We start from the raw sequence: 25,466 nt of genomic DNA, 5'->3' as shown, positions 1-25,466 counted from the left end.
GACTGACAGAGGGTATGGAGTATGGATGATAAGGACAAAGAGTAGCTTCATTTAGGAGATGTCTTAATTGATAATTTTATTTCAAAGTCTTCCCATGGAAGTCTCCCATGTTCTTAAGAAAACTGTTCCTCAGGTGTAAAGTGGGAGAGTTTTGCATTTCAACTCAGAGGAGTAAGGCAGATTGACCGATGAAGTTCTCAAGCTTAAAACCTCCATGAAAACCAAGGGTCAGGGATCTGGAGTCCAGAGGAAACTGACTGAAGTTTTCTAAAGCTAAGAGGAAGTTGAGGTAATTTTGATACAACCAGATCAGAATTCAGTGCCCAAGTGTCTCATTCAATTCCTGATGGCATGTTATTTATCAAATTCTAAAGAATCTCACTGCATCTTTTATGCATAGTGAAGACTAAAAGAGAATGTGTGCATAAAAGTACAAAAATATCAATTTAAATTAGAATATTTCCCTCTCCAGGTCATTGACTTACAAACACACTCAATGCAAACTTCTTAAAATGATATGCTTGGTTTGGCTTATATATTTTATTTTATTGTGAAAATCTCATTGTTGTTATCTAAATACAAGTCTATTGCATATATAATTGGCTTCTACTAACATAGTCTTAAAACTCATCAAACACAGACACCCACGATAACTGAGCATGTAGTCTAATTTTTTTATTATTTTATTTATTTATTAACTTTATATCACAGCCAACCCTCTGTCTTTGTCTTCTTCTCCCAGTACAACATTCACATATCACTTATCCCTCCCCTTCTCAGAAAAGTTGAAACCCAGCAAGGGCACAAAATCACCCTGGCACAGTGTGGGATGATGTCACAGGTGAGGCAGGTAAAAGATAGAAGGAGGCCTGTCATTGGACAAGAAGGAAGGATGGGCTGGAGAAAAGTTTGAAGGAAGAGGAGGAGACTGGAACAGAAAGGAGGAAGAGACAGGAGGGACAAGGAGAGAGTTGGTGGAGACAATATGGCAGCTGACGTTAAGATTCTACTCTGTACCTCTATAGGTTGTTATAAATGTTTTTAAGGGATGGATGTGTACAGGGCTTTGTATGTTTATGTGGGCAATTATATTATCAATTGGATGAAAGGTAATTGTGTTGTGTGTTCTTTCATGTGTAGATTTAAGGGTGAGAGTGTGTGCAGAGGCTAGTCTGGGCTGCCATGGAGTTGAGATGTGTGTTTCTGGCATGGAAACCTGCCTTGGGAACTACATAGGTAGAGAGATTGCTGCCAGGCTCAGGGAGAGGCCTTCAGCAGTGTGATATGGGATGGAGCAAAGCAGGTGAGGTGCTTTGCTAACTGAGACTTAAGACATCTAGCAGATATCTTGGGGCACTGTGGTGCCAGACCTAGTGGGGTCAAAAGATACTTTTTTTATTTTTTATATTTTTACAACAACAGCACAGCAAGTCACAGAAGAACTAAAGGCATCCTCTTCCACTGAGGACACAAAAGATAGCCCAACTAAGGAAAAGGGATCCAAAGGCACGCAACAGAGTCAGAGAAAGCCCCACTTCAATTGTTAGGGGATGTACATGAGGACCAATCTCCACATCTGTTACATAGGCATTGTGGGATACATTTAATTCAATCCAGGTCTTCCACCCCACCTGTAATAATTCAATTCACAAATAATAGATACATGCAACCTTTATAATAAGCACTAGTGCTGAGCAGATATCTACCACCTATGATATTCTATGCTATAAAAATCTACTTTCCTATTGATAACCCCACGTTATTACTTATTATGTTCCATCTGGGCTATTCTTAAGAGATTTTTTTTCCAGAGCTGGGGACGGAACCCAGGGCCTTGTGCTTGCTAGGCAAGCGCTCTACCACTGAGCTAAATCACCAACCCCCCCATCTGGGCTATTCTTAACACAATAGTCCAGGCCTCAGGGCTATGATTTTAGCACTACTGCCCAGTGTTGTCTTCTCCTCTTTCTCACTCTCATGGCTTCCCAAACCCCAGCCTAGGAACTCCAAACCTGGCCTATGTGCCTTCTGCCCACTTATTGGCTGTCAGCTTCTTTATTTACCAATCAAGGATAACTTCGGGGAAGATTCACATGGCATCATTTGAGTACATGAGGCAACCACACCTTGAGGAACCAGTATTTTGCATTAGAATACAAGCAACATTACAGCAGTCCACTACATATATGTGTTGGGGGGCCTAGGTTCAGCCCATGCATGCATGCATGCTCTTTGGTTGGTGATTCAGTCTCTGTGAGCCTCATGGATCTAAGACTTTGTAGGTGTTCTTACGGTGGCCTCAACCTCTCCTGTTCCCTCAGTCTTTCCCCTCGTGCTTCCTTAAGACTCCCCAAGCTCCGCTTGTTGTTTGGCTGTGGGTCTCTGCTTCTATTTACAACAGCTGCTGGCTGAAGCCTCTTAGAAGACAGTTATGCTAAACTCCTGTCTGCAAACATAGCATAATATTATCGTTAAGTGTCAGGGCTTGGCTCTCTCCCATGGGATGGGTTTGAAGACGGGCCATTCATTGGTTGGCCATTCCCGCAATCTCTGTTCCATATTTGTCCTTTTACAGAGGAGATATTTAGGGTTGAAGCTTTAGGGCATGGCTCTGTTTCCCCTTCCTCCACAGGAAGTACTGCCTAGCTACAGGAAGTAGCCATTTCAGACTCTATATCCCACACTACTAGAAGTGTCAGCTACTGTCACCCCCACAGACTACTGGGAGCCTCCCCTGTCCTATTCTCCAGCTTGTTCCAGAGATGCCTACCAACAATTTCTCTTCTCACTGCCAGCCTTCTCACAACCCCCTCTCTCCACATTGGATCCCCACCCCTACTCCCACCCAGTTCCCTCCCTTCATCCACTTTTGATGTCTATTTTATTTCCTGTTGTAAGCGTAATTCAAGCATTCTCCTTTGGATGTTCTTTGTTGCTTGCATTTGGCGGGGGACAGGGTCTGTGAATTATAGCATGGTAATTCTGTACTTTAAGGCTAATATCCACTACCAGTCTTTTGATATCTGTCTTTTGGGGTCTGGATTACCTCACCCAGGTTGATATTGTTTAGTTCTATCCACTTGCCTGCAAATTTCATGATGTCCTTGTTTGTAATAGCTGATGGGGTATTCCATTGGTAAAGGCATATTTTCTTTATCCATTCAAAGTTGAGAATGATCTATGTTGTTTCCAGTTTCTGGCTGTTACAAATAAAGCTGCCATGATCATAGTTGAGCAAGTGTCCTTGTGGTATGAATTTGTTCTTGTGGTATGAATCTGAGAGAGATAAGCAGATCTTGAGGGAGAACTACTCCCAATCTTCTGAAATTTCAAATTTCAATTTCAAATTGATTTCCAAAGTGTTTGTAAAAGTTAGAACTCCCACCAACAGTGGAGGAATGTTCCCCTTTCTCCACATCCTTGCCAGCATGTGCTGACACTTGAGTTTTTGATCTGAGTCATACTGATAGGTGAGAGATGGAATATCAGAATCATTTTGATTTGTGTCTCTCTGATAACTAAGGGTTTGAACATTTCTTTAAGTTCTTCCTAGTCATTAGAGATTCCTCTGTTGAGAATTTTTCTGTTTCTGTTTGGGTCGTTGGTATCTAATTCTAGGGTTCTTTATATATTTTGGACCTTACCCCTCTATAAGATGTAGGGTTGATGAGTTCATAGCTCAATCTGTAGGCTGCTGCTTTACCCTATTGACAATATCCTTTACCTTACAGAAACTTTTTAGTTTTATGAAGTCCCATTTATTAGCTGTTGATCTTAGAGCCTGAGCTGTTGGTGTTCTGTTCAGGAAGTTGTCTCCTGTACCAGTGGATTCAAAGCTATTCCGCACTCTCTCTTCTATTAGATAGTGTTTCTGGCTTCAATGTTGAGGTCTTTGATCCTCTTGCACCTGATTTTTTGCAAGTTGATAAATCTGGATCTATTTGCATTCTTGTACATGCAAACATCAAGTTAGATCATTACCACTTCATTTGTTCAAGATGTTTTCTTTTTTCATTGTATGGATATGGCTTATTTGTCAAAAAAAAAAAAAACAAGTATTCATAGATTTGTGGATTTGTTACCGGGTCTTTGATTGGATTCCATTCATATTCATCAACCTGTCTGTTTTAACACCATACCATGCAGTTTTGTCACTATAATTCTGTACAGCTTGAAATCAGGGATTGGTGATAATTCCAGAAGTTCTTTTATTGTACAAGATTGTTTCTCCTATCTGTGTTTATTGTTTTTCCATTTGAAGTTTATAACTGCAAGTAGACTAGTTTTACATTTTGCAGGCCAATTTAAGACTTTACAATTAAAATTCAGGCAAGTGTCCCAACCTTCCTCATTAACCATGAACACTTGTTATCTAATGGAAGAACGTTATGTAGTGTTTCATTAGGAATTTCCCACTATTAATGCCTCAGAACTTGGTATTAGTCAATAGGTTGTCTTGAAAATCCCTCAGCTGAACATAGTCATGTCTATGCAAGCAATATAAACTACAACATTTATCACTCTACTTCAATAATCTGTACTTACAAACTAATGTGTAGTTTTGTTTGTTTTGTTTTACTTTGCTTTTTACTCTTTAGGTAAATATTTGCATTGTTGTTCTGTGCTTGCTGAGATAGATATGGCATTTCTGTTACAAAAAATCAGGAGTATGAAGTCATGTAATCAGATATTTCTATGAAGAGGTGTACTTTAACTTACCAGACCTTCAACTCTCACCCCCTGTGTTGCATTATGCAACACTGAAGATAGATCTGATTCTCATAGACTGGATATGCCACATTGAGCTTTCCCTTCTATATACAGGAAGTCTGGGGAGGCATACATACACTTTTTTCTTAAAACCTAGAACGATAATACTACTTTAGTAAAGTTCTCAGTTTTCCTGATTTGAGAGTCGTTACAAACTAAATGACTGTAATATTGATTTGGAAATGTAAAATTACCTCTCAGTCATAAAGAAGCTCTGACAAAATTTACACTTTGAATTATGATTTGACTCAGGAATTTGCCTTTTATGAATACACCCAATGAAAGCAAATATAGTGATATTCTACACAAGATATAAAAGCACCATTATTTACCATAAATTTATTTACCAAATTAAAAATTTGGTAAATTATTGCAAAATTATTTACCAAAATTATAAAATATAACTCAAATCTTTACCAGTAAATGAATAAAGAAACAGAAATAGTGTGAATATGTAAAGCTCAGACTTAGATAAAAATGTAATTCTGATATCTATACCATAATAGATTAGATAAGTTATAAAGTATGATAGGAGAAATAAATCAAACAAAAAGGAAAGCTATATTTATGTAATTATATGACACCCATCTGTGATTCACAATTTGCGAGATACCTAAAATCATCAGCTTTATAGATAGATGTTGGAATAGAGGTGATTATGACAGAAGGAAGTGGGAAATGGCATCTATCTGGTACTATAAGGAAGCTCATGGGATATGTAGTGAAGTCCTTTATACAATGTTATGAAACCATTTAATGCTACTGAACTCTATACATGACATGATTAAAATTATATGCTGAATGGCACATTCAAATTATAGTAAAATTACTAAAATGAAAATTTACATGGTCTGTGTGTTTTAGCACAATAAAAATTTAAATTAACAAACCCAATAAAAAATACTGCTTTACATTAAAAATATTTCACAAACTATAGAATTAAGGTGTATTATGGTTGGGAGTATTAAAAAGGGTAAAAGTGGCTAGAGATGTGGATTCAGTCTTAGTCTCAAATCATCCACCTGCAACTTAGTAGTGATAAAAATTCAGCCAACTACATGAGTCTTTTATACATTAGTTACATTACACATCAGAATAGTTTTGATGACTAAAAGTAAAATGCCTCTAAAGTGCCTCACAGAAAAACATTATCCAAATTGGTGTAGGCAGCTTTCATTGTATACTCTTCAGTGACTTGGCCATTATGACTTTATGATTGAAATGCACGCATTGGTTCCATTTACATACTCTAAACTGCCAATCTGTAATGATAGTCTGATATAGTATATTAAATTAATCATTATTTTAGAATGCTCTTTATAAATTAAAACATTAAAATATGTTGGTATGAAGTAAAATTGATTTCTTGTTGAAAATCAAACATTAATATTAAGATGAGCATGACACAAACCCACACTAACTATTTTTTTTCATTCCTTAGTGGTTATGTATTTGACTACGATTACTACAGAGATGATTTCTACAATCGGTATGTGAATTTTTCAACCTTGTTTTCTGGAATCTGTATTATGTTCTCTTTTATGCATTTCATTTATTAAAGCTTTAGTTAATTTAAAGGCTTGCAATAATATGTTATGACTATAAATTTAAAATACGAAGTTTCTACAACTGTCACATAGATATATTTTGTTAGTTTTGTTATATATAGTCACATGCAGTAGATCTTGGATTTGGAATTGAACAGTAGAGTTAACAAAGCCTAAGCTTTTCTTGATAATATTAAAATAACATTTTAAATATTTAGTTGTTTTCAAGGCCAATTTTTGACTTAGAATTTTCAAAACTGAGAGTTCTTATGACTCCAAAAGAAAGAAATAAAAAAGAAAGGAAGAAAGGAAGGGAGGGAGGGAGGGAGGGAGGGAGGAAGGAAGGAAGGAAGGAAGGAAGGAAGGAAGGAAGGAAGGAAGGAAGGAAGGAAGGAAGGCAGGCAGGCAGGCAGGCCACAATACCTAAAATTCATGTCTTCGTGATACATAGAATTGATTAGAAACAACAGCTTAGCAGAACTGTACAATTCGTTTTGAGTCTCTGCACTAAAAGTCGAGGGACAAATGATAATTATTGATCATGCTTTGCTTGAAAGCAACATTATTGAGAATTTGTTTAATGTCTTTATATGCAATTTATCAAAACTGTCACACAGAATACAGACTTGTGTCCTTTCAAGAGGTGACATGGGATCTGGAGCAAGCATCTGTCTTGTGCTCTGTGAGTTTCCATGGTCCTTTATAAGTATTTATTAGACTTAGGCCCTTGTAGTTATATACTGTCTCTCTTCAAGTTCTTTCAAAATGTAGTCCTGTGGTAGCATCACTTTCTCTCCAGAGCTTTATTCCTTTCCTCACTTCAGATACATTTTCCTTATAGATAGCAGTAATAACTGTTTCATTCATTTTACTGGGTCCAGATCTAGATTCTTTCAACGGGCATGCTAACACACCTTTTTCACAGCTGTGTCTTTAATATGCTCATTGCCCTTTTGTTCAAATTTACTTTCAAGGTGAAGATTCTAAAGATATTGTTGTCAACAACTCTTTTTTAATTATTTGTCTTTGTTAAATGCTACTTGTGTTAAATGTTAAATGCCACAAGCAAAGGACACATTACAATGACCTGATTGAGACCTCTGTGTAAAGAGTCTAGTTAGCAGTTACTGTCTTCTTCAGGCTGTGAGAGATGTGATGGGATTACCTTCTCATTTTGATAATATAATCTGTGCTTTGGGGTGTTAATGTCAGCTTACAGGTATTGCTATCAGAAATATAATTTGTATTTTTAGGAAACTGTTTTACCCACATTGTTTAAGTAGTTAACTCACAAGAACTGAAATCAGCTATAGGTGACAATTGGTATTAAACAAATGCATGGATACATAAATAAGGTAAATATTTTCTACAAACTTTAATTATAAGTAGTGTTAAAACAAGGGAGTGCAAGGAATTACATAAAAATACAGAGAAAGATTTTCAACAGGTCATAATGGACAAAGGGTCCCAGTAATCCTTTGACAGTTTCCTACTTACTTCTGAATAATATTTCAGTTTCACAAGAAAGCCATTGGGTCCTTTTTGTGTGCTGCTCCATCTCTTCAGACGTTTGACTACCTCCTTCCCTTAACTTCATGCCTTAGAGTGCAGTGCGAATACTATACCCAGGTTGAATTGAGTTTGCTGAACCCTCTTAGGCCCAGAAGGCTCCCTCCCATACTTAATTATATTGATACAGTTCCCTCTGCAATGTGAGGTCCAATCACACTTGCCTCACTTTACCACAGAGAACTAGAATGATGTTAACATTTCATTGGCTAATAATAGATACTTACGTTGTGCAGTTAGTTAATAGTTAGTTAATCTCATTTAAGACATAGGAAACTTTTGTTATTACAGTCAGAGGTATACTGATAGCTTGATTGTGCATTCTAATCCAACAACAGACTGCATGGCTATGCACAGGGAAGGAATAGCTCCTACTTGAATGTGGGATTAATGTACCCCAAAGCGTGTATAGAGAGCCAGATAAAAGGACACACTTCACAGAGGTGGATAAAGCCTCCTGAAAATAAAAGGTAGTCTTAAAGAAAAGTCTCCCTCCAACTGTTTTATAATTTAAACAACACATTAGATCTTATTCAAAAGTTTAGTAGCTTATAATAATTGCTCTGAAAGCAATGCTAACATCTGGCAGCCTTAAAAATAATTTCATATCATACTAAGAAGAGATGACCTGCAGTTAGTCTTCACAATTTTTTGAAAACCTTAACTTCTGGTAGTTTCAAAATCATTTTCTACTGGAAACTTTTGAGGATGCAAAACATTGTTTTAATTACTCCAGATAAATTTTCAATTAATATATTTTACCTAATAACATATCAAAGTGACATTGTGTTAGGCACTTATTGTAGAATTAACAAATTTTCATTTAAATAAATTTTGTTCTATAAGGTAGGAAACACAAGTTTTGATACTAAATCTTACTTTCAGAAATCAAATATGCAATTGTCTCAGTTTAAAAGATAAGACAGGATACAGGGCTTCATATGCTGGTTTAGTAGGTAAATGTGGCTTCTCTGCAAACTGGGCAGTATCTGTTTAATCACCAGGATCCACAGAAAGGAAGGAGAGAACTGACTAATAAGTTGTCCTCTGATATGGGTGCATGCACAAACACACAGACACAAACTGAAAAGGTAAATAATTAGTTTGCTTAACTAGTTAATGAAGGATATATTCTCTTTGTTTACAAAAATACTTATTTAAACCAAAAGCTGAAAAATAGACTTAATGAATTAATAAAGGATATATTCTGTTCTGTTTATAAAAATAGGTATTAAAACAAAAGCTGAAAAATAGACCTTACATTGGAAAGACCAAGGATCTTAAACAGGCAAAGTATTATAGAGTCTAAAGCTCTCTGAGGACCCTCTGCTATACAAAAAAAGGCTAATTACAGCCAATTTTCAATGTTCTTTATTTGTCTTATATGCAATCTGTTTGACTTCCATGTGTGCAATAGATCATTATGATTATGTTACTAACAGATTATCTGAACAGTGTGTGCTCTCATTAGTTTCTCTTTCTTTTTTTAAAACACTTGGCTAAGGAAGACGTAAGCATCTGTAACGAGAAGCTTAGTTCCCTATAAGTATAGACTCTCACAAAGAGAAATTAACCAAGAAAGACTGGACAAGATAAATGGACCTGGATGCATGACAGCAGTTAAACACAGTTATTCTGCCTAAGATACACACAGCTTGTTTTTATGTGGAGCTTTTTAAAAATACCTTGTACAATACTGCAAACTGGGCTATGTTATTTAATACTGCAAAACATGCTGTTTGTTGCATGATTATTTTTTAACTCATAGAGTTATGTAATAACTGGCTATGTTTGTAGTACTGATTCAATGCCAAATATTAGTGTTAATTAACAATATTAATGATGGTAAGTGTGTATTATACTGATTTTTATGCAGCAATGTCTACATTTCTGTATCATAAGATAGTCACTCAACATGTCTTTCATAATAGACCATTGTCATGCCTTTGAGTGGCATTTCAGTTATAGCTCACAACTCCTGCAGAGTGATAATGAACATTGTGTTTATTTCCATGATGCTTTGTTTAAGGGGAAACAAAACAAGAAATGACACCAGTTAGGTTTAGCAGAGATAATTGCATTAAAAATACCTTGCTAAGTAAGAATTGATACTTTGAAAGGAGAAACCAAAAGCATGATGTAATTAGTGACTGCAAGAAATAGGGCACTTGCTGATATTAAAATTCATTGTAGAAACTGGGACTTGCTGAGTAGAAATTATGAGTAGAGCTTCAGGCAGTGCCCTGTACCTCTATGGAACTTGAACTCAGACCTCTGAGGAGGGGGCACACTGGTATGGATATCTCGGAGAGAGTGCGAAGAAGCAAGTTATGCAAGTCCTTCCATCTAGATTCTGCTATTGGGATAAGTTGTGATTGCCAGGGTAAAATAACAAAGCTGTAGTAATCATAATAATGAGCAGCCTAATATGTCCATTTACATCTTCTGTTCTCATTCTAAAGTACTGACTAAACCGGATATCTGGAGTGTGCAGAAACATGGTCCTGGGCATCCCAACCCTACGTGTACCTGAAGGAAGGTCTCCAGAAGCAATAGCTTCATAAGTGACACTGTGATGTTCATATTCCCATCCTATTGCTGCATGTTTAGGGATCTGAATGTAATTCACTGATTCATTTCCTTATGCTGTTTTGTCTTTTAATTATCCTGCGTATTACATTATAGAAGCAATGTTTTAGCGTTCAGTGGGATTTTCTTTCCAAAAAGTGGTATAGCTGAAGGTAGGCAACTGCATATTAGGAGAGCCAGTGACAGACATCAATACGCTTCCCAGTAAAGCAAAAAAAAAACAATTTGCTTCTAGTATACTTAGTACTCCCAGATACTGTCTTTGATTCCTAAGCAATCGGCAGTTTAATCCAACACAACTTTAGTGCCACCAGAAAAAGCACCAAGTACCTTATAAATGCCAGTGAAGAATAAAGTTCAGTTAGAGAATAAGAAATGTCATGGGTGTTTCATGATACAGGATAATCCATACTATTATAGTGGCTCAAAATGGGCAATGTTCAATTTTGGAACATTCTGACCTTGTATTAATGAACTAAAGAAAAGTTACTACAGTTTTAGCATGAAAATAGTCATGGTTAAGTAATTTCTGACCATTAATCATAGAATACCACACATATTCATTATACTAGAAAATGTGTTAATAAGAAATAATGTCTGTCTCAGGTACAAATTTAAATTATCAATTGCTAGAATGGTCAAATGATGGGCCCAAGCTGGCAGCCTAGTCATCTGCTGAGATGACTTTCCAAACCTCTCTCTGTCTCTCTCTGTCTCTGTCTCTCTCTGTCTCTCTCTATCTCTGTTTTGTGTGTGTGTGTGTGTGTGTGTGTGTGTGTGTGTGTGTGTGTGTGTGTGTGTGTGTGTGTTCTGTTAGCTCTAGACAGCTTTTTCTTGCTATTCTAAAATCTCTGTGGTTGAGACAGCTCTCTCTGCTAGTGAAAATTGTAAAAGTTACCTGGATAGCTCATGGGTTTCAGAACAAAGTCAGAAAAGGTGCTATAAAATAACTATCGGACCTTCCAACTAAGTCAGAAATTCTGTTAGGAAAAAAAAAATTGAATAACATTTTTTGCTCTCCAGAGATCACCAGACAGCTCAGGTCTTTCTAGAGAAAATTCTAAAGAATTATTATCGCTTTCTGCTAGCTCATCTCATGCAGACCAAAAGTCCAGTTTTTTATTTACATAACAATTCAGCTATGTATTCCAGGTTCCCTTTGGATTATCCTATGAATCAGCATTTTATAATCCCAGCCCCTTAATTCTTAGGAGACTATAAGCATACCTTTTTTTTTAACACTGCAAAAGAATTAAAAAATCTACTTTTGTTAACCACAGAGGATAAACTAGGTGGGTGGGACCTACCCTGAAATTATAATTTCCACAACTCTGGAGCCTAAACTTAAAGTGTACTAGGTTGAACCTGAAGTGAGAAATCTATCTCCCTTTGTAAGCCTAAACAAAACACTAGGTGGGATCGCCTGGGATTATCACTCCCTAAATCTCTTTAATTCCTTCCTAGTAATTTTCTAAAACATTGGCTCACAGTACAGCTGTTTTGTCCCTTTAGATTCACAAAGACCCTCATATAACTCATACTTCATCCATATATTTGCAGAGTTGAGAAATTATATATTTTTGAACTCATGTATGTAGAACTTTTTCTCCTAGCCTTAAGGGCTGTTCTGAAGAACTCAGTGTTTATCATTTTCTTGACACATAGCCAACTCCTGGATGCTTCCTGTTTCTAACCATCATGGCGTACACTTCTTGAAAGGAAGGTTCCTCCACTGCTAGCACTTGTTCCAGAATATATGTACATTATTACACACGCAAACCTTACGCCCAGCCCAAAGTAGCCATCGACACTTGCAGAGGCTCACTCCAGGGTCCTGTTCCAAGGGCAGGAACCGTTTCACTCTGTCCTTACCAAGGCCATATGAGGCTTAGGGATTTCTGTATGTAGATCTTCTTATTAATGATGTGAGCATTTTAACTTGTTTATATGGACTCTAGTTAGCCAATCATGCTAACAGGAGAGTTTAGGGATAAAGCAGAATATGTCAAAGGCAGTCAGTCTTTTGGTTGTTTATTATTCATGTATTGCCGAGCCATCTTGAGGAAATGATGAGCACCTTCCACTCCATATTAAAAATCTTGTTGCCAGGAACTGCGTAGCAACAGTGATTTTGATCCAGAAAGAGAGAAAATAAATATTTTCAAGGGGACATTTGTCACCAAAATGGATATTTATCAAAAAGTTCTTGAAATTATTGAGTGTTTATTACTTGGTTGTATATAATCTATACACATATTACAGCTTCAATCCTCAATCTTTTGTTTGACTTGGACATCTTCCTAGTTATTAGCAAAAGTGAACATCAAGGGAAAAAATAAGAAAAGAAAAGAAAAAAGACATAAAAGAAAAAAGAAAGTCAGCAACATGGCATTGATTTAGTAGAACTTCTACTAGAAAATAAATATATTATGCCAATTAAACATGAAGTTGATCACTAAGGATGGTTAAAAACTCTTCATATACAGACAGACATCTTCTTTGAGCATGCTTATATATGTATTATAGTTTTGGTTATTTGAAAACTGCATAGATGAGTAAAAGGAGAGCTTAGAAAATTATAATATTTGTTTCATTGTATAAAGTTGAGAGTTACAGGGATTTTTCTCATGTATTTCCCACAGACAGCATTATAGCTAAATTCCAGCAATAAAATATTCTCATAGTAATAAAAATTACATTTGTTTTCTATGCTTACATTAATATGACACTAAATTGCTTTTATCCATAGCAAAGCTGCTTTGAGGATGAGAGATGAAAAATAATATTTTTCTTCTAAGAGATAAGCTATGACCACATCATTAAATAAATGTGTAAAAATTAGACTTACCAGCTTTTACATTTTGCTAAGAAATAATATCACGAATCTCTAGTTTTATTGAAAGAAAACAAAAGTTAAATAGAAAACATGTGATTGAAAATTTTAAATGTTTCTGGAATAAAAATCTTGCAAAATTCTTCTAAGGTCACTTACACTAACTCTAACTATATTTATTTGATTGACAAATAGAAGGAAGATTTGTTGAGTATTCATTTTAAAATTGACTTTGGGAAAGAGAAGATTATATGCTTGGCTTCATAATAACCATTATTTATTCAACAAGTATTAGAATGATTTGTATTTTTCTGTACTATTATGGAAAACTAAAGAAACCTAAAGAAAAATAATAAAAATGTAATTGTAAGTATGAATGAAATAATATAATGATGGTAAAAGTCATTTAGAGACTTTAATCAACCTTTGAAAATCTGGTTCTAGTTCATTGTATGTGACTGTAATTTCCATAGACAGCATATAATATTAAACGATCTGTCTTTACTCCCCATGCTACTTATAAAGATAAATTAATTAATTTACTGTAAAGTGAATTCTGCTAAAAAAACAAAAACAAAAACCAAAAAACGCTGTGTCCTTCTTTCTCACCCCTCACATTTCCCTTTGCATATAGAAACTCTAGCCCATCTCTCAAGCCCAGAGAAACTGCTTTCCTGGACTTTCCTACCTGACATGGTACATTTTAAGCATGAAAGTCATGACCAGCTTCCTTCTCTATATTTCTAGTGAACGTAGAAGTGCAAATGATATTTAAGAGTGCTCCCCTGCTATTAAATATTAGAATTCTATTCAAATTTGAAGTGTCTATACCTTCTTTTCATCTTGTTCTGTACGTTATATATGATTTTCAAACTCTTAAATTCCAGTGCATCCCACAGTCACATCACAGTGGCAGAAAATTGGTGAAAATCCCACATGATCCTTTAAACCCACTTGCCATTGAGAGATGAGAGCAGAGAAACCCAACACAAGGCATAGGTTCCGGATCACTGCTTGGAGAGTATGACAACATGGGTTTCAGTGACCTAGAGAGCACTGTTAAAGGGTAAAGGACACTGAAATTGCAGTAACAATGAATATGGCAGATCGTTTGCTCAGCACACCCATCACAGAGTTTTTACATCTCTATGTATCTCACTGTATTATGGGGATTTTCTTTATGCAATTAGGTTTGCTTATTTAATGAACCTCTTCAATTCTCATGAAAAGCTACAGAAACATTTTACCTCAAATGGTAATTTCTGACCTGAAGATGAGCCAAATGGCATATTTTACTCCCCTTGATAGTCTTGGGTCTTGTATTTTAATTCACTGACTTGGGGACCTTTGTAATTTCGTCTTATAAATAACTAATGTACATTCTGTTTTATGATTGAAATGAGGGCAGATTTTCTTGACCCTTCTGATTTCCAGTTCTCTGTTGGTATGGACTGTCTTCATAACCCTCTGTGCCTCATACAGCTGTGGACTTTGAAGGAAACCCTAGCATCCTGACATCCCCTGCTCTCTCCCATCAGGTCCTCAGCTCTGTTGGACTTTGCCACTTCATACATGCCCTCTTGACCTCTGCTATATTTGACTTCTTTTCTTTTATACACAGGTAGAAGATGATCTTTGTATCAAAGCGTTCTCTTTTAAATTTTATTGTCCATATATCTTATCACGTAGTAATCATGATTTTTAAGTAAACTATTGAAAACAATTTTATATTTATATTATATTTCATATTTTATTTTCCCAAAAGAGATTATCACATTTTCAGAAATATATGTATACAACATAAACTTTTATGAAATAACTTCTTGTAGAAAATTTTTAATTATGCTTTTCAGTTCTAGTTTCTGTTCTCTAGATTTCATATTGTTTTATTCTCTGAATTTCATATTGATTTATTTATTGATTGTTTTAAATGAATTACAGAACTAAAATTCATATAATTGTGTCAAAATAAAATATATAGCAATCATAAATGGAAATCAATAATGCCTTTTCTTTTGTACTGGGTGATGTAAATATATCATATTTGTTAGCAAATAGATTAAATGTATCCTAGCATTTTCTCCCTAAGTTGTTATGCTTCTCCAATATGCTATCACATAGAACATTGGTGCATATGAATATACAGAATGAATAATATGACTCATTTGAGTCTCTGGGTAGCATATTTACTTATGTGAGCTAAAACCCATATGCCTTTATTGCTTTAGTGTTTGATGAAAATACATTGCTGTGATGAATATCAGTTTTTCTTTTACTCAGAGTAGAAAATTCATTTTCTTTTCATGTAGAAAACATTTTACCAGCTAACTCTACAAATGACTTTATTTCCATTTGTATACTTGAAAATAGAATAACAAAGTGTTCTGATTACCAATTCCCTCTAATACTTCAGTCAACCCATTTCTACCTTCAGGCTAGCTCAGTTTCATTTAAACCTAGCCTCAGGCAGAGAGGACCCTGTTTTCTGCAAACAACCTAAGAACCATTCTAATATGGTTCTTACATTGTCTTCTTGAGCTAGTTTTATCTCTACTTTTCCAGATAAACTGATAATTCAATATGTGGATTTGTTTGTGACTCTGTGTAACCATTCTACTTTTAGGTAATATGATAAATTTCTAATGTATAAGAGGAAGGTGCATGCTCAATATTAGAATAAGTTTGTTCAAATTAAAATATACATCATAGGACAAAGATCAACTTTATATTGGCAATTTTATATTGCTATCAGGGCAAAACTCCTTATCTTACAAAAGTTCAGAGTCAAGTCAAATTCTAGCATCTTGAAAAAGCATCCTGTTGGTTTCTGAAACATAAATTGACTGATATATACTTTGTCTGAACAAGGGCAAACATAGTCATCACAAAATCTTGCCAGAGCAGTGTCTGAATAATCCATGTTTCCTAGAACATTTAGGCATCTTACCAACTCTCAACCATTTGTGTTTGTGAAGGCTGTTTGATTACCATGGCCGTGTACCTCCGCCTCCTCGAGCTGTCATCCCACTTAAACGTCCCAGAGTGGCTGTCACCACCACACGCAGGGGAAAAGGTGTCTTTTCCATGAAAGGGGGATCCAGATCTTCTGTTGGTGGGTCATCTTCATCAAGCTCTAAGTGTAAGTAGCACCCCATTTTATTTCCCTGTACATAAAGTAGGAATAACCATCATTGCGTAAACTAGTGGAACAACATGAATGATTATCTATTCTTGATTTCCACCACACTGCATACAGTAGGTAAAAGAGTAAAAGTGGTAAACCAGGACTGATTTTAATAGAATTTTATCATTTTAAATTATTCTATGCCATAAGCCTTGTCAGACCTGGAAATAGAATGTGTTGCTTTTAATAAGGAAACACTCTCATTTGAAAAGAGTACATAGTCTTTCTTTCCAGAGAAACTTGTGAATAATATGTACTTCAGATGCTTTAGAATTAAGACAATCAAGATTAAAGATTGACAAATAATATGATAGATGTTTTAAAGACTAACTTACCAATTACCTATGTCATTATATGAGATCTGTATCTGAATATGTATTTCAAAAACAATTAAAACTCATAGATTGATGAACATTTCTCCTCCAGTAGTGTGCATAACATCTTCCAGCATACAATGAAACTAGCCAGTAGCTAAGATGCTTTCACATGAGTCAGTAATATGTAGAGATAACCAGCTTTCTAACTAAGTGTGGATATTCGAAAACTTCATATGGACTGACTGAGAAAACCTCTATATTTTCATTAGAATATGGTTGCTAAAGAAAATAGTAGCACATTTTCTGTCTTTCTAGAAATTATATTTTAATACAGAAAAGGTAGGAGTTAAGTTGATATACTATTAGTATATGGTATGAGAAAGAATGTCATAGATGAAACTGGAAGAGTTGTGTTTCATATAATAGTCTGCAATTGTCTATTCCCAGGGATATTAGTAGAAACCTGAAGAAGCTGAGGGACAAAAACATATATGTTTATCATATCAGGCAGAACAAGGAATGGTAGTCAAAAATGGGACCTGTCACAGTGGAACAGCAGAGAAGCTATTGGAGCTGGAAACAAGAGGGGGACCATGGCTGAAGACAAGAACACAAATTCAGCTCCAGGACATCTTCAAAGGGAGTTTCCTTATTCCATATCACAAAACTTTAAAGACATGGGAGACAAATATGAACAATTGTGTAGAGTTTTCTATGAAAATGCAAAGATAAGCAAACAAACAAAATTTATTCACCCTGGATCTAGTAATAAAAGATCAAAGAAGCAATTCTGTCCAAGTCTATCATAGTGAAGTAATGAGTTTATTGGGGATACAGGTATATGGATGCAGGGTTATTTACAACAGTACTGATGACTCATAAGAAACCACGTCACTAGAAAGCCCACACCTGAATAGGTGATGATTTTGGAAAGCCTCACATCTGGAGCTCCAGCATGATTTGCACCTCAGTTAGAAGAATCACTCTCATTCTCTGCCTCTCTATCTCTCCATGCATACATGTACATACAAATATATTCATGTACATATATATGTAGAGAGATAGGTAGATGATTGATAGATTCAGATAGATAGAGACAAATGATAGATAGATAGATAGATAGATAGATAGATATATAGATAGATAGATAGATGGATGGATGGATGGATGGATGGATGGGATAGGATAGGATAGGATAGGATAGGATAGGATAGGATAGAAATAGATTGTACAAGCATGGATGGTAGAGGGAGCAGGTATACATCTTGTACACTATAGAATCTTCCACAGACATGGGAGGCTGTGTTTGCTTCCTGAGTCTTAGGGGGTCTCTCTCCAGGAGAAAATGTATCAGATCAGAAAGAACAGCTACATGACAGCAATCACAGGGCAGGAAACTCATAAACAGAAGTCATGCACGGAAGTCAGGACTTTGATGGTCACACCAAGACCATCAAAGACCAAATAGAAGATATTTATTACCATATCATAAGAAATATTAAAACTCACTATAAAATTGCTCTGTTCGTATGTGAAAGTGAACTGTGAAATAGTTCAGGAAGAAGCAACAAATACTTTCTAGAAACTTTAATTTGGTTTTCTGAGTTCACAGACATCTTGCAATCTCGATTCTCTGTGCATTTACTTCAAATCTATTCTGCCAATGGGTAGTATAATTTTGTTTTGAGTCAGAATAAGAGAGAATTGATGTCTAGAAAATATCTAAACATTCTAATATGTCATTAGATTGTCATTAAGAGTTAAGGAAAATATTGAATTTGGCTTTTGTGGAAACATGAGGTTCAAACTGCATTCTGGGTTTGTATCCTGTTTTATATTCCTTTAAAAAAAGAGATGTATCAAAATCATTATATACATTTTGTCCAGAGCTCAATGGCAAAGTGGTGTGCCAACAGAAAGGCCACTGGCTTTGGAATATGCGGTTCACCACTGAGTCTCATCCACAACTCTGCAGAGCACTAATCAGTCATTATCTCAAACCCTATAGTTTCACAGTATGTGCAGATAAACATGCCCTTTCCAAATATTCCCTTGGAAGATAACACCTCCTGATATTTAGGCACCAATTTAGGAATATGCTTGGCTTACAGCTTGGCCATGTGTGACAGTTGCCATCTTATAAAATTCAACCACCGAGTTTTCATGTCTTACCAGCAGGAGCCTGAGAAGAGGAAAAGCTTCTAAAGGTTGTTTTATGTCAATCTCTTGATATTAAAATCATTCAGTTAGTTCTATTCTCCTTTTTTAATGTTTAAATGATATTTATTTATTTATTTGCTTACATTTTAAATTTTACAGCTGTATTGAAAGAATGGAGAATAAGAACCTATAAACCTCCTTTCACATTTCTTATTAAGAATATTCTTTTAGTTCTGGAACAGGGATTCTCATGTAGGCAGATGTTTTCTCCTCTGCTCATGTTTGGCATAAGGTAGATGACAGATGGAAACATACACATCCTCTCTAAAGTTGTTTTTTGGCAGCAGATTTCTATACCCAATCCTGACAATACGAAAGTATGTAAAGTTTTTCACATGTATCATACGTACGCCTCATTTTTTAATGTTTCTGCATTTAGAGGAAAACAATATATAATTCTATTTTAGTATCTATAATAGCTGTTACCTCAGATGCTGTACATATAAGTTTATTCATTATTCTTGAGTATCCTGTGAATATTCACACTGCTTCAATTCTACAGGTGTGGAAAGGCAGAAACATTGGAAAACATCTTGAAAGTCATGGAGTTGTCAGTAGCAGAGGCTGTAGCCATATACTAGGAGTCTGACTATGACATAAGTGTCTGAGTTTGTGTATTTCAACTTCTCAGAACTGGACTCCTATAAATATTATAATGTATAGTATTGTACTTGCTATTTTAATCTTGACTTTTACTTTGTGATACTTTTTTTTGAGCTTTCCACCTTGTTCTTTGGGTTGCATTTTCATCTTTTCTGTTTTGCTTCCTACACCAATCTCCTACAGTTATAACAATCAGAAGCTGGGTAGACTAGAGGAGCATGGATTTAAAGGCCATATACCTGGGATGTCTGAGACTAAGATACAGAATGTAGTGTACTTTCCTATACCTTTATACTCTCTTCTCTGCTTCAAAGTACATTAGTCTAACCAGATTAGCTCATTTTAATGACCTCCTCTTGATGTTTTCTGCAAATGTCAACTTCCAAATAAAGTTATCTTCAAAGAATGGGGAATTAGCACTCAGTGCCCTTCCAGAAAATGTATTTTAAGGCATAACACTTAACCACTGTATTTTTGTGTTTTCTTAAGACAACATACATTAGTTTGGTCTAAGGGAGTAATTAAAAGTCTATTACTGTAGTTATCCTTAACACTTTCGCATGTAGTCAGGTAAGTTGTCAACCACTTTCATCATTCTTATGTTGGGCATATTTGCCATTCCTTCTGTTTAAGTGTTATGTGTGTTATGTAGGACTCTGTGTGTGTGACAGAGTTCTATGCTGGGTACATGCCCATATAACTCTTCATCTTATTTTCCTTTATTTTTAATAGTTCTTTTAAAATTTCCATAGAAATATTTCGATTATAATTTCGCCTTCCCTCAATTTTGTCAAGGTCCAACCACCTTTCAGTGTACCCAAGAAAGAAAATTTTTCTGGCCTAAATATTTGTAGATAAATAGTTATTCACTGGAGCCTGGTTGATCTACCAGGGGATACACTCTTAGAACTCTTAGAACTGCCTCTGTCTCTCTCTCTCGGTATATCTCTCTGTGTATGTCTCCTTCTGTATCTCTGTCTGTGTGTCTATCTCTCTCTTTCTAGGAGGTGAGATTTCATTCCACATATCTTCTCTGTTCTAGGATTTAGTCTCTGGTTTGGATTTTCACAGGTTTCTTGCATACACATATCTAAGTTCATATGTGTGGTTGAGACACTATTTCAATATTCTCTGAGTCTTAAACTCTTTCTTCATGATACCTGGACCTTAGAAGTTATATATGTACCATGTAGAGCTGAGAACTGTGAAATCTTTTTGTCTTCCCCTTGCCCAGTTGTATGTCTCTGGTAAATCACCACCCCTAAAATTTATATTTTTCACTGGTGAGGATTGAGAAAGACAAGAATCTATAATTATAATGATAAATAATTAGATGGTAGATTAATATTTTGTCCATTTACAAAATCATAGTGTTAGTTTCTCTCCTAGAGTCTGTGGTCTATCTAAATGTAGGCTCTTCAACTAATAACGGTACTAGATTTGAGTTTCATCTTTTGGAATAGGACTTAAATCCAATCAGAAAATGGTGCTTACCCTCATGATCTTGTATATATTGTACCAGTGGACATGTATTTCCATGTCTGTAAATATTATAGCTCACAAGGTTCACAGATAGATAGCTTTTTCTTCTCCAATGGAGAGCATAATGTCTTCCATCACTAAGAAAAGTAGCTACTAAAGATGAAGCTTCCAGATTAGTGCCTGCTTGATTTCTATCTGTCCTGTATCTCACCACCAAGTTTTAGAGTGAAACCAAGAACATTACCAATATCCTGCAAAGTTTCAGGAACTGTGAAACCTCACTAGCCAATATTACTGAAAGAATGAGTAGCCCATTTTTGGTATTGAGCTTATTTGTTTGTTTATTTATTTATTCATTCATTCATTCATTCATTCATTTATTGGTCTCTGATGTCTAATGAACTTACCTATGTGAGTATTCAAAATGAAATGTATGTATCTGTTGATTCAAAACTTATATCAACAAATGAAAGAAAACATACAATATTTGTTTTTTGGTATTGTTTATATTATTCAGTGTGTCTATTTCCATCTCTATTCATTTTCTTGTATGATTAAGCCTGTTTTCTAGGAATAGTCAAGTTTTACAAATCTACATCACTAATTAAAATTCTGAGTAAAGTTATAAATTATGGTGATAATATTGATATAACCTGAGCAAATATTTATTGAGCTGTTTATATTTTATCATTTTATTAATATACATTTTTATTTAATGTGTTGGGAAGAAGAGGAAATTAGTAAAATGACTCAGATAGCATTATTTCTTATTTTAAAATTTTTAGTATGTCTGAATTCTGCTGAGAAAGTCATATAAAGTAAAACTATTATTGTGATAATTTCCCAAAAGGAAACATCCAATGATTGACAACCATTTAAACAGTTTTCTTTTTAAAAATTTAGTGTTCATTTCTTTTTACTGTGATTATTATTTTATGCATTTGTTTATTTATCTATTTATCTATTTATGTTTACGGTGTGAAAAGTCCTCTTTTGAACTGTTTATCAGGGTTGTCCAAGAGATTGCTCTTGGTTGCCCTCCAGATATTTAAAAGGTAAGTCCCTATTGCTAAAAACACTATATACTCCATTCAGTGGCCTAGAGTCCTGTGAGTACCTCTTCCCTCAGGACCAGGTTTCAGGGTACCAGCTGGCACCATGAAAATTTCCAAAAGAAGGAAGTGAACAACAATCTTACCAAGCTATGATATCTGTGAACCACGAAGGTACTTTTGTGCTCTCTAATTTTACTTAATACCTACTCACTAAGAGGGAAATCATGCCTACAAGGTACTGAAAACCTAGCCTAATCCCTGAAACTAGTAAAGTCATCAGTCAGTCATGGAGGAGAACCTGTTAGCATTTTGTCTAAGCTCTGCCCCATAGTTACCAGACAAAACCCAGGTGTGCCTTACTCATTATAAAAAGGGCTGCTTGCCCCCCTCTTCTCTGTCTTGCTCTTGCCTTCTTGCTCCTACTCTGTCCTCTTGTCTCTTGCCCCTTCTCTCCCCATTCCTATCCCCCCTCTCTCTCCAAATGTTCATGGCCTGTCTCTACTCATCTACTTCCTCCTTCCCTCCTTTCCCCCCTTCCCTCCACCCTCTCTGTCTTTCTCTGTCTCTACTCTCTACTGCCTTCTCAACTCTACTACCCAGGCCCTACGTAAACTATTCTATATTATACCTGTTGGTATTCTAAGCTCTGCCTCTACAGCTACCTGGCAACAGCCAGGTATGCTCCACCCCATAGTTGCCTGGCAACAGCCATCTGTGCCCACACTATATAAGGGGCTGCTTGTCCCCTCCTTATTTTCTCTTGCCCTTACTCTTTGTTCCCATGCCTTCTTTGTCCCTGTCCCTTCTCTCCCCATTCCCTTCCCTCCGTGTGCTCATGGCCAGCTTTTGTTTTTCCCCTCTTCCAGCCATACCATTGTGTGGCTGGTCCTCAAGAGGGAAGAGATGCCTCAGCGTGGGCCCACAAAGGCACCCTCTTACTCCATGCCTTACCACACACCCACCAAAACATATTCCTTCTCTCTTTATCTTTTTATAAACCAAACAGGACCTACAAAGACTACTTTACTAAACCATCAGAATCCCTAAATGTAATGTGGTCCTCAGCCATTTTAAGGAAATTTCTCTGTGCAAGAACTGAGATCATTATACAGTGTTGCAAGTCTTAGTACCAAATCCTAGTGCATTTACAATATAGCAACAGGGACTACAGTGGAAGAGGGGGGTGAAAGAGTGTAGGATCTGGACTATCGGGTAGTTTGTTGTGAGAGTGTGTCTCTTAGGACTAAACCCACAAAGTCTCAGCAAACATCACTGCCTAATCCTGAGCTGAATATGGAAACCAATAGAAATGCTAATGTGGACGTGTGCAAACACAGAAAGTCTCAAACCCATACAAAAAAGGACAAGAAGCTAAGGAATTCTGAGAAAGGAAAAAATAGTCTTCCTCAGGGAAGAGTACATCAATTGGTGAGCCACTACTATACTTTCAACCTTGGAAGCATACATACAAATGATAGTATACAGATATGAATTTAGAGATATATGTATATAACAACAATAAAGAGACCATGAATTATATGTATGTATTCCAATACACATATAAATACGTGATGATCACATTCACTGTTGCTTGTTTGTAGTAGCACTGACCATTTGGTATTGGATAACGAATTAGAGGGTTCATTCTTGGGGAAGCCTGGTTATATGTCTGTTTGTAGTTATTAACTACTGGTAGCTCTTCATCTAAGAGTGATAACTTCTGAGAGATTTCCCCAGCCATATTGGCATATCCACTGACCTTATCATTTACAGTTTACTTACACAACCATTTTGTTGAGATATTGTGGATGCAACTTTCCAGACATGACATACACAAGACTGTATTACAGCAGATGTCCTAATCCAATGGCTCTTACAATCTTTCTGCTTTCTTTTCTTCAATGTTCTCTGAGCTTTATGTGTAGAGGTTGCATATTAATTGGGGGGTGTAGACCCCATAGCCACTTGCTTTCTGCATTTTGAACAATTATGGATTTCTGTAAGGACCTACGTCTGCTGCAAAAAGAAGATTCTTTGATGAGAAGGGGGAGCTACACTTGCATATTAGTATCAGGATAAGTATTTAGAATACATTTAAAGATAATAATGAATTTGGAAAGTGGCAGAAGAAGGTTCTTTCCCAGGTCCCATATCTTCACCATCAATTTGGTAGTTAGCTAGGCATTAAATGCTTCCCACTGAATGGGACTTATATCCAATTAGATGGTTTACCCAAGATATAAGTGCTATTATTAAACCTTTGCAGATTTAGATATAATTTAAGCTCAATAGTTAATAAGTCCTTTGCCCAATAGAGTAACTACAGACAGTACGCACAAATAAATAGGCACACAATATATAGTTTATGAAATATGTTTATTTTATCTGTGTAATACATAAAATGCTATGTGTGAAATATGTGTGTATATATACATATATGTGTGTTTATCTTTGATGACTTTAGAAAACGCATACATGTGTTAAATCACCTCATGTACAAATAGATATGCACACAATATATAGTTTATGAAATGTACATTTTATCTGTGTAATACATGAAATGCTGTGTGAAACATATATATATGTATATATACAAATATATGTATATATATGTGTATTTATCTTCAATAACTTTACAAAATGCATACATTTGTTAAATCATGTCATCCTATATTGTTAATATATATAATTTTTATGTGAATTGGCTAAAACTTAAATTTAAAAAATTTAAAGAGCTTAATGAAATTAGATTCCTATTTGTATTTTAGTTCCTTTTTAAACTGCTAAAACTAAAACTGTGACCAACCTGCCTAGCCATCTATCAAAGACATAGCATAAAGATTTATGATTAAAGATAATCACCTTATAAATGAAATGACATGAGAAATTTCTTGTAGAGGAAAAGAACCAACCAGTCAATATATTCAATTAATTTAAATTATAATATCTACTAGGATAGAGAAATTATACTTGATAGCCTTCAGGGAACATCAATCATGAAATAAGGGAGAGATTATTATAAAAGCTACAAAGCATCTACAGGAAGTTAGAGTTATCCCAGTTAAATAAAAGAAGTTGTTATTGGCTGCTTTTCTTAATAGTAAGACGTTTCTGTGTTTACTTTTTCTTGAAAAAGCACGTGATTACGATGGAAATAATCATCACCCAAAGATATTCTTAAAAACTAAACACTTCCATCTATCCAGTACCTATGGTCAAGTATGAACATACTCAGTCTTTGAGACTATCAAAACCTTGAAGACAGTTCTCCAAAGTACTTATAGACACAGCCAGAAT

At 35.5% G+C, this 25,466-nt stretch overlaps 1 protein-coding gene across 9 annotated transcripts in view; it reads left to right on the top strand.

The window, feature by feature from the left end:
• The window catches only part of Ralyl (RALY RNA binding protein-like), a 787,740-nt gene that overhangs the window by 687,755 nt on the left and 74,519 nt on the right, over positions 1-25,466 (top strand). For 8 of the 9 annotated variants that reach the window (XM_087618564.1, XM_087618536.1, XM_087618540.1 and 5 more), the window contains 2 exon segments: positions 6,212-6,259; positions 16,284-16,447. In XM_087618564.1, the coding sequence (XP_087474690.1) occupies positions 6,212-6,259; positions 16,284-16,447 (212 nt within the window). 9 annotated transcript variants of the gene reach the window in all.

This window comes from Rattus norvegicus, chromosome 2 (genome assembly GCF_021556685.1).
Source record: "Rattus norvegicus strain SHRSP/BbbUtx chromosome 2, alternate assembly SHRSP_T2T, whole genome shotgun sequence".
NCBI lineage: Eukaryota > Metazoa > Chordata > Mammalia > Rodentia > Muridae > Rattus > Rattus norvegicus.
Note: the sequence above shows the minus strand (reverse complement) of the source record. Positions and strands in the feature narration are given on the sequence as shown.